The sequence below is a fragment of the Nicotiana sylvestris genome, chromosome 7, assembly GCF_000393655.2.
Source record: "Nicotiana sylvestris chromosome 7, ASM39365v2, whole genome shotgun sequence".
Lineage (NCBI taxonomy): Eukaryota > Viridiplantae > Streptophyta > Magnoliopsida > Solanales > Solanaceae > Nicotiana > Nicotiana sylvestris.
This window is the reverse complement of record NC_091063.1, coordinates 145,818,798-145,829,152: the sequence shown is the minus strand read 5'-3', so window position 1 is coordinate 145,829,152 and position 10,355 is coordinate 145,818,798. Positions and strand designations below refer to the sequence as shown.

The 10,355-nt window shown below is 31.7% G+C and overlaps 1 protein-coding gene and 2 non-coding genes across 3 annotated transcripts; 1 reads left to right on the top strand and 2 right to left on the bottom strand.

The window, feature by feature from the left end:
• Positions 1–1,114: 1,114 nt before the first annotated feature.
• On the top strand, positions 1,115–4,407 carry LOC104220942 (uncharacterized). Its single transcript, XM_009771911.2, has 6 exons — positions 1,115–1,363; positions 2,087–2,171; positions 2,827–2,987; positions 3,691–3,751; positions 3,839–3,895; positions 4,113–4,407. The coding sequence occupies exons 1-5, from the start codon at positions 1,247–1,249 to the stop codon at positions 3,853–3,855; spliced, it is 441 nt and encodes a 146-aa protein (XP_009770213.1). The 5' UTR covers positions 1,115–1,246; the 3' UTR covers positions 3,856–3,895; positions 4,113–4,407.
• A 2,327-nt stretch (positions 4,408–6,734) lies between these two features.
• Positions 6,735–6,809, bottom strand: TRNAK-CUU (transfer RNA lysine (anticodon CUU)). Its single transcript has one exon. It is a non-coding gene; the product is annotated as a tRNA-Lys (tRNA).
• A 1,146-nt stretch (positions 6,810–7,955) lies between these two features.
• On the bottom strand, positions 7,956–8,027 carry TRNAD-GUC (transfer RNA aspartic acid (anticodon GUC)). Its single transcript has one exon. It is a non-coding gene; the product is annotated as a tRNA-Asp (tRNA).
• Positions 8,028–10,355: the final 2,328 nt, after the last annotated feature.

Sequence of the window (10,355 nt, the reverse complement as noted above, 5' to 3'; positions counted from 1 at the left end):
ATACTTATTTATCATGAGAAAAACCTATTCATAATAATTTAAGCTTGTTCATTCTGTCTTTCTTTGTGAATTTTCATAACCTATGGATATATAAATATGATAAAATAAATATAAATATTATAAAGGCAATAGATAAAATTATTACATTTCCACCTCAAATTATCACTGATAGTACTCCCTCCGTTTCAATTTAGATGAAGTAGTTTGACTCGGCACAGAGTTTAATAAAAAAAAGAAGATTTTTAAAACTTGTGGTCTTAAAAGCTTAAGGGGTAAAAGCTTTGTGGGACGTGACATTTGTGTGGTTATAAAAGCTTCTCATTAAGGGTAAAATTGGTAAAATGAAAAGTTTAAACTTGAATTGTTTCCAAATTTAGAAATATGTCATTTACAAACTAAAAAGAAAAGTACCTCGTCTAATTTGAAATGGAGGGAGTATATTTTTTCTCGAAAAAAAAGAAGAGGAATGAAAACAAAGGAAAAAAAAGGAGGGAGAGAGGGGGGTTGGTGGAAAATTTTATTTTGTGTCAGTTGTATGAGACAACTTTTTTGTCTCACAATTTTGTGGACCCAGATTTCTGTGGACCCAAAAGTATAAAATTTTGATCCACAAATTTGTAAGATAAAAATGACTCTCTTACAATTAGTATAAATTGTATGAGATACAAAATAAAAATTCTCGGGATTGGTTATGAAATTATGAAGGACTATGGAATTCGTGGCGATAAAAGATTGGGAGTACAATAGTTGGTCCCATTCGGGCAGATCCATTGATCCACGTGGCGTCAATCTGATCGATTTTCCGACAGGTATGTCTTATTTCAGAAAATAACGCCGTGTAACCGAAACTGAACAACCTAAAACTCGCAGAAAATAGAATACAAGAGAGAGACAAAACATAATCGTCGGTCAAGAAAAAAAAGATGAACTAACATACAAAGCATTCAAACTTTTTTCACATAATAATACCAAATTCCTCTGTGTTCGATTGAGACAGTTTAAAACGCTAAGGCAAATTTTTTTGAGTTTTTCTTTTAAAGTTTAATTTTCTTTGCGTCACCCCATCTTTTCACGTGTCTTTCTCTTTATTCTTTCCTTTTTTCCTCTGTTTTCTGTTTGTTTCTGAGGAGAAAAAGTTGTGGGCCTCTACGTTTTATCTGATCCTTCTTTTGACGGTGGTTTTCCTATATAAACTAAGGTGAATCTCGTCAAATTAATATTTCAAGAAAGAGTTTGTAAGGGAAAAATGGAAGGAACAAAGCCAACGAGTTCTTCATTTACTTCTGATCTTTTTGGTTCTAAGGAGTCTTCTGCTTCTTCAACTTCTGGGATTTTTGGTTCCATTTTCCCACCTCCTTCTAAGGTATGAATTTTTGGGTTTTCAATAATTTTTTCAATGAATTATGGTAATTTGTGTTGTGGGTGTTTATGCATTTTTTCCCTTCATTTTGCTCTGTTTTTCACAGATTGGTTAATCATCTCAATGACTAACATTTGATTAATGTTTTAGTTCTAATGGTATCTCGTGTTGATACTACTAATCCTTTATCTCTCCCTTTTTTTCGTCTTTCTTCCTTTCTTGCTTCCCTCTTTTTCTTCCTGAGCCGTGGTTCTATTGGGAACAACCTCTCTATCTGCATTAGGTAGGGTTAAGGTTTGCGTGTAGACTACCCTCCCCAGACCCCGCATGTTGCGATCAAACTGGATTTGTTGTTGTTGTAACCAAATATAACCACATACGTTCATTAGCAAAATTGAAAAAAAGGATAAAAAAATTAAGAGTGGGGCTTTGGGGATTGTAGCCCTGAAGAATTGTTGGATTTTTAGGTTAAAAGTTGACCTATTTGGTAAAGAGCTTGCTCAATTTGAGAATTTTGAAGTCAGACAGACAGAATCTTAGACAAGAATTGAATTGAAGTTGCTATATTCTGTTGGTGTACTTTTGTGATGCCTTTTGACATAGGTAATTATTCTTGTGAGATAAGGATGCCAAACGACGTTAGAATTTTGATGAGAATGTTCTATTCTTCATCTCATATTGCTACATTCTCATGTACCTCAATTCCTTTTCCTTTTCCTTTTTAAGGGACATGGATCGGTACATTCGGAGACGGTTCAACCGAAGCAAGATCCTGTGATTCAGGCAAGAAATGCTAAAGGTGGATATTCAGGTTAGTGATCCTTATAGCTTTGAGAAAAGGAATTTGTTTGGAATCAAAGCAATTGGTGAGATGCTGATCAGTTTTTACAACTTAGGTTTATTTTTCACTTTAATTTGCGACACAGTGAAAATCTTGTTGAAAGTATGTGAACATAATACAATTTCCCGTTTGTTTAATTATGTCTTTAACATGACCCTGCACATGTGATCCTTATTCTTTTTCATAGGCTAAGCACATGAACTAATTCTTTTTAATGATGGGTGGCGATAAGACTTGAATTAGGTCATCTGGCTTCTCCGATATGATGTTGAAGTATTTGACTATCTCATCAAGCGAAAAAGTATACTTTTATTTACTTAATTATTTACGAGAGGGAATTTTGCTAACCACTAAAGGCTTTTTCTCTTCAGGTGTAGGATAGATACATAAGAATGAGATCTTTCTTAGTTTGCTGGCTTGGTTTCTAACACTAGTTTTCAAAAGCTTTCACTTTTCAATCCCAGCTAGTTTCTTGTATTAAACTATGTATTGTGTATGGTCTATAGAAAAAGGAGATTGAATTTCAATGATATATAGTATAAGCTTTCCATCACTTGTGTGAGGAATACAATGATTTCCTCTGTATATCAAATAATCAAATTCTTCGCAATTTTTGTTTCTGCAGGAAGTACTACGCCTAGCAATGAAGCTGCACAGAATAAGCAGACAAATTCATATTATCAGAATGAAAAAGTACAGCCATGCCATCTTAGCTCATCAATATACTATGGCGGCCAAGATGTCTATTCATTTCCCCAAAATAACCAGAACTCTACCTACACAACTGTGAGTACATAATCTCATATATGCAAAGGATATAAGGCCTTAGTGTTTAAACTAGTCAATTTATCCGCGCTTTGCGCGGTCCTATTAAACCAATAAATAGCTAAGATATACCTATATTTTAATCTATATACGCAAATATATACCTCCAATTAGATCCAAAATGCTCCATATTATTAATCCACATTTTTTAAAAATAATTATTGTTCTCTAGTAAATGATCATCCACTTCACTAATTTCTATGACGAAAGTTCATGTAACCAAAAGAACATTAAATAATTGAGTAACTACTTCCTTTGTGTACTTTAAAATGATCTTCTTTTCTTGTCAAAACTTTGACAAACTAAAAACTATAAAAGCATTAAAAAGAGCCAAAAAAAGGAGAAAAAAGATAAATGGCTATTCTAGCATATAAGAGGTGCCACATGATTGTCAATTCCCAACTTTATATATATATATATATTTGCTCCTAACAAGACGGTATAGCTTTAGAATAGCAAGTGTTTTTCTTAAACCGGATGATAGGAGTATCTAGAGGCAAATTCAGATTCAGAGTCAGTAGGTTCATAGGGATTGTGTTCGTAGGTATATATACTGTATATAAATTGTCTGTAATTTTGTATATATATGCACACGCATAGTTCAAGTCGAAAACAATGAGTTCATTGCTCATTCTGATGTTTCTATTATTTCCTTTGAGTTCAGTTCAACAAAGATAATGGTGAAGATGATTCTGGCAGCGCGTCTAGAGGAAACTGGTGGCAAGGTGTATATATATAGCGGCTTTAATTGTTAAATTAGTATAATTTCATCTCATTTTTTCATCAATACATCATGGTTTTTCATTTTGCAGGGTCTTTATATTACTGAGATCTCGCTACCTATATCAAGGATTTTACATATACTCTAGGTATATGACGGACTTGCTTTTATTCATCTAATAAAATATTGATCAGATCGAGTACCTTTGGTCTTTTACTCTTTTTCTTATCAATGCTCCCACAGATTGCAAGTTTCTTTTTTTTTTTTTTTTGGTTTCAATTTCTTATCTTAATTATTTTCATTGAACTTATCAGGTTATATGCTTTTTTTGTTTGTTCTAATTTATCTTATTTGTCTTCTGGCAGGAAGTTAAGATTAATATAGAGAGAAGCAGTTATCTATAGTCCATATTAAAGATGGATGATTACTAGTAATTAACTAAATATGACCCTTAGTTGGTTGGACCTACATATTATCATAATTATTATAATATAATATGTTGTTATTGTAGTTAGGTGTTTTTCTCTTTACTTTCCTTGTAAAGGATTATAGACCTTATGCACATACTTTATAATGTAAAAACGTTCTGTTTAGGAACTAAGTAGCTTATACCATAAAATTCTGCGCTCTTAGTAATTACTATTAATTTTTTGGCTTCAATACATCTCAAATACGTAAATTCTTTTGCAGAAAATTAAATATGATTTTATATACTTTCTGAAGTTCATAATATCATATCTAACGGTGCTTTATGAGTTTATTAATGTATGGTGGTCAAATTCAAAAAGATTGCGACTTCACAAGAACTATCTTGTGGTTCGTAGAATTGGTTTTCCGTCCATTCATATAACCGTCGAATCAAATCCAATGAATGTGCCCCATGTTATCTTTGTAACAAGTTCAAGAATTTATCCGAGAACTGTTTACTTAGAAAATCTTATGTGATTCTCAATAGAAGCGGTGAGAATAATATTATCTTCGTAACAAGTCAAGAATTTGTCTGAGAACTGTTTACTTAGAAAACTGTATGTGATTCTTAATAGAAACTGTGAGAACAATATCATCTTCGTAATAAGTTCACGAATTTATCTGAGAACTGTTTGCTTATTTAACCGTATGTGATTCTCAAATTTAGAATTTGAAATTAAGATTCTGTTGAACCCATAGTTTCTTTGCTAGCTCCGCCCTTGATCCTCGAACTTATGAGATTAAGGGTGTGTTTGGTATAAAGGAAAATGTTTTCCAAGAAAATGTTTTCTTGGAAAACAAGTAGTACTTATTCATTTTCTGGTGTTTGATACGCAAATAGGAAAATATTTTCTCAAGAGTATTCATAAATAATTTTGATACAATAAACATGAAGCCATAGACTTCCGAACCCACAAATTTCATAAACTTCTGAACCGCAAAACTTTTGAAACCGCGAAATTCGAACCCGTAAACTTTATAATTTCTAAACCCGTAAACTTCGAAACACATAAACCTCCGAACTCATAACTTTGGAACTTGTAAAATTTTGAACTTGTAAATCCAAAGATGAAAAAAGTAAAACTGAATCTATATATATATATAAAATCCTGGGAATAGTAAAGTTGATGTGGCACCTCTCACATTGAGGATTGCTATTTATCTTTTTTCCTATTTTTTTTACTTTTCCACCAATTTTTTTCACAATTATGTTCATAAAAATATTCAAAAGGTGCATTCACTTTCTCAATTAATAAGTGGTGACGAAAATAAACCTTTTTTGAAGAGAGGGCATGTGGTGGGGTTAGGTGGGTGGGTGTGGGGTGGATTGGTGAGGGTAAAGAATAGGGTGGAAAGCTTGAGAAGGAGTTTTGAAAAATATTTTCCCTTCTGAAGGGAAAATATTTTCCTCCAACTGAAAAAAAATGAGTTGATAGGAAAAATATTTTTTAAAACATTTAAACCAACCAAACATGAGAAAATTAAAAAATATTTTCCAAATACACCCTAAGTTATTGTTTCTGTCGAACCCATACTTTTTTTTATGCTAGCTCCGGCCGTGATCCTCCATCTTATGAGATGAAGCCACGTTCAACTAAGGGCCACAAGAGTCTTTTTCAGTTCTCTGGTGGTTAAAGTGTCAGTTCTGATAAGGTGAAAAGACTTGGCCAGAACATTTGGATGTTACTGTTGTACTTCTTCTATGGGTATTATTCAAGATGACCTTATCTATAGATATTTTTGATTCTTGGGACTTCTTTTTGACACTATTTCGGTTACTTTGTTATCTTTAATTGTCGCGTGAAAGGGTTGTTTGGTTCTTTTCTTGGTTCATTCATTGTCCAATCAAAACCAAACATCATTATCTGTTCCCATTCAAATACTTAAAAACTATTTTGTGAGATTGGTGACAAATACAAATGTTACAGTTGGAATCTCGTGCTTTCAATTTCTTATCTATTGTTTTGTAGACCGACTAACCGTCTAAAACGGACTTATCCTTTGTGGATAACTTTAACTGAATTGTTCCTTCCCCACTAAAGTTTTCTTTAGAAAAAGACAGGTTAAAATGAGGACGAGAGAAAAATTCAATTAGAGCTATTTATACTCTCTTCGTTCCAATTTATGTAAACCTATTTTTTTTATCCGTTCAAAAAAAATGACCCCTTTTTAAATTTGGAAACAATTTATCTTAGTCTTCAAATTCTAACATTAATGAAAAACTTTTATAAACATACAAATACTCTGAACCCCTTTCTGAACCTTTGGTCAGAGACTAGAGAGCTCTCTAGTTGTTTTTATCGACACCCTACATAATTAACACAGTAAGCGACAATAAATATTGAATTATATTTTAGAATTTGAAGATTAAGGTAAAGATATTGCACCTAATAGAAAAATGGATGTTTTTTCATCCATTGAATTATATCCAAAGATGAATTATATTTTAGAATTTGAAGATTAAGATATTGCCCCTAATAGAAAAATGGATGTTTTGATTATTGCAAAAAAACAAGAAACGCCCACCATGGGGCTCGAGAACCCACGACCACAAGGTTAAGAGCCTTACGCTCTACCAACTGAACTGGACGGGCTTCTTGAAACAAAAGCCTTAGAATGTTTATTGGATCTGCACTCCAACAAGGCGCTACTATCTGCACACCTCCAGATCCTAATGGAGCAAGCACCGATGGTGCTTTTAATCATTTTTTGTAGAATTTTTTTAAATTAAATAAGAGATCAGCTGGTGCATGTTCTAGACTCGATAGAAAATAGGCTCATCCTTTTCTTTTTCTTCACTTAAATACCAGATATTGATTCGAACCCGTGACATGCACCTAATTCACACATCACACCATGCGCTCTTAACACTCGATCAAGCCCCAGGGTCTTATATTTTAGCATTTACACAATTGGTTAGCTGAATCCTATCTTCTCTTAATTCCAACAAAGGTTACCTTAAATATTCCTTCCGATCATGAATATTTTTGGTATATCCAATGGATGAAAACATCTGGAGGATGGTACAATATTTTCTTTCTTGTTTTAAGGTTTTTTAGTCGAAAGGTTTTGATACTTCAACTAGTGAAAGCAATATAAATGTTGCACCACCAGTTATACTTGTTGAGTGGGAATCATCATAAGTAGACAAGATCGAACTCCCTCCAATATGGCTTGTCAATTACGAACTATAGCTCAACATTTCCTCAAACAACGAGGTGAGTCAAGAGTTAATTTAGCTCATTAAACTCTTTCTTCAAGACCTTAACAAAATCCATCAAAAAACACTATTTAAAAAATTCAAAAATAACTGCGCTCCAATTCCAAATTAGTTGGGATTGATGTACAAATTCTGAATATTCATTCCGCTCCTTTTATACTGGTTTCATTCAGTTTTCAATAAAATAATTTGTTCCAGTGACAAACTAGGTATTCTAAAACTAGGAATTTTCTACATTTCGCACTTATTCGTCTAACGAAACTGAAATTAGTTACTGGATGGAAATCCAAAGTCAAAAGTTCCAGTGCATTAAGATTGACTTTAGAAATTGTCCTTTCAACCAAAATAGAGAAGGAAGAAGGAAAATATAAAGATTGACTTGAAGAGAAGGCACATATTCTCTGTATATAGTGAGGAAAAAGTTTCCTAGTTGATAGAACAGCAAATTATCTACTTGTGCCTTGGAGGAATGAGAAAACATCAACCAATCGTAATAATAATAAAACAATAAAAAAAAAAACGCCGTTGCCGGGGATCGAACCCGGGTCACCCGCGTGACAGGCGGGAATACTTACCACTATACTACAACGACTTGCAGTTGTGATCAGTTATTATTATTATTATTATGAAACTCAGTTCGAACATAACATCACACTCGAACAGCTTAACGATGATAGTGATTTAAGTTTTTAATATACTTTTTATAATGATATGAGATGGAATACTGAATATTTGTGTGTTTTATTATTTTTTAATTGTGAGAAAAGTATTTTCGACCAAAACTATAAAAGAATGACTTCCTTTACTTAGAGACACAAGTCATAATCTTTTATAAAAATTTCAATATTCTTATCAATCATTTTGTTTGATTATTATTGGCACCCTTTAATAGTAAAAAATATCATCAAAATACTATCTTTGTATCTTATACTACTCCTTGTACGAGTACCATATATTAACTCTTTTTTCATTTAACCAAACACTAGAAAATAATTCTAAAGATGATTTTCCAAACATTTTATATGCAAAATGTTTTCCTTCATATGTATCTTTAAGCATAAAAGTACCTCCCTTTTGAGATAAACATGAAGAAGCTTTATCCTTACTTGTTATAAATATCAAAACAGAGGTTTATCATTGCACGGCCCATTTTGAATGATGAGTATTTCGATCTTAAAACTTTATTAGACAATTTCCTAGCAAATTTTGTGAATTACTATTAGAATATTATTTGCTCATTCAAATTTCAGAATTAGCTTAGAGCAAAGGAATGCAATTGCGCTTTGAACACTTTGGGATCGTTTGTTAGGGTGTATAAGAATAGTGCGGAATAAGGTGTATTACTAATGCATGGATTAGTAATGCATGAGTTAGTAATGCAAGCATTAGTTATGCAGGTATTATTTCTTATCTACTATTTGGTGTAGTGTGTTAAAATTATAATGCATTGTATAAGTTTTAAGAAAAATAGTTGTTTACAAAAATGCCCTCCATATTCTCTAACTTTAAGGGACTTTAAAAATAATTTTATCTTTAACCATACTAATGCATGCATTAATAGCCTTGGTATTACTAATGCCATAGTTTTCTATGCATTACCTATGCATAGGATAATACCAAATATGATGTATAACTAATACAAGTATTGGTTATACACATATTGAAAAAATATATCAAACAAGATATTAGCAATGTATAAAGCTAAGGCTTGCATTATTTTTCCTAATACCTCCTACCAAACGACCCCTTTAGGTGAGAAAATCATCTCATTCCAATTCCTGTCACACGCAAGAGCCAGGATGCTTTTAGTATAAGAAAGTACTATTACATAAAGAAAACTAGCATACATGCCCGCACGAAATAATCCTATGATAGAAAACATATATGAGAAACATTTCGGGCTAAATATGAAAACAACTAAATATTTATGAATATAAAGAAAAAATAACAGAAAAATAAACAAATATTAATTTTGAAAGCTTAAAGATACAATTATGAAATGTTATTCGCCTTCTCTTCTTACTCCACGATATCCTTATTATATTGTTATTTAGTATGGATTATTATTACTTATGTTTCATGAGGTTGATATTACTGGGGGGGGGGGGTTGGAGATAAGATATAAAAAAAATGAATATAATTCAGTTGAAGTTGAATGTATCTCGTCTCAAATTTCCTAATTTCTAACACTTTTTCTTTTCTTTTTCTTTTTTTCTTCCTTATTTCTTTTTTCTTTCTATTGTATCTCTATCCCTTTTTTCCCTCATGTTCTAATCGTAACATGTAGCAATCAAAAACTTCTAATTATCTGACAGGAAAAATAAATGCTAGCATATTCAATTTTACTTATTTTCTCCTCTTTTTTCCTTTCCTTTCTCATTCTTTCAGTAAATTCTTGCTCTTCCCCCTCTTTCAAGTTTCATGGTACAATTTCTTTCTACTTTTTCTGTTTTTTATTTCATTCTTTCCTTCCATTATTTTTCACTTTAAACCTGACAAATAAACACTTTTCTTCTTCTCCTTATGTTACGTAAATTTCCAAAAATCTTCTTTCTCTTTTTAGTTATTATTCTTACCACCCTTTTTCGGTGGCTTTCTTTTATATATATATATATAATCTTCGTCTCAAGAGAAGTGACGGGGCATTGCAGTCTCCTCTTTTTGATATAGCTAATTAGTGTCATATTTCAACAAAGAAACTAATCAAACATTGTTCATGATTCTATCATCTTTTTTATGATACTTTTAATAGTTTTTTGACTGAAAATTTACGAAAAAATATTTCAGTTTAAATATTTAACAACCCATATAAATACCCATATAAATTAGCATATTTAAACTAAAAACAAAAGACAAAAACTGATAAAAAATAATGATGTAAAATTATTGCTTGTGACTAATATTTATTCTTAAATATAAA

Excerpts from the sequence above, each read along its gene's own strand:
- LOC104220942 (XM_009771911.2), top strand. The coding sequence starts at position 1,247 with ATGGAAGGAACAAAGCCAACGAGTTCTTCATTTACTTCTGATCTTTTT. Across the intron at positions 1,364-2,086 it reads TTTTCCCACCTCCTTCTAAG|GGACATGGATCGGTACATTC; the intron begins GTATGAATTTTT and ends TTCCTTTTTAAG. Across the intron at positions 2,988-3,690 it reads AGAACTCTACCTACACAACT|TTCAACAAAGATAATGGTGA; the intron begins GTGAGTACATAA and ends CTTTGAGTTCAG.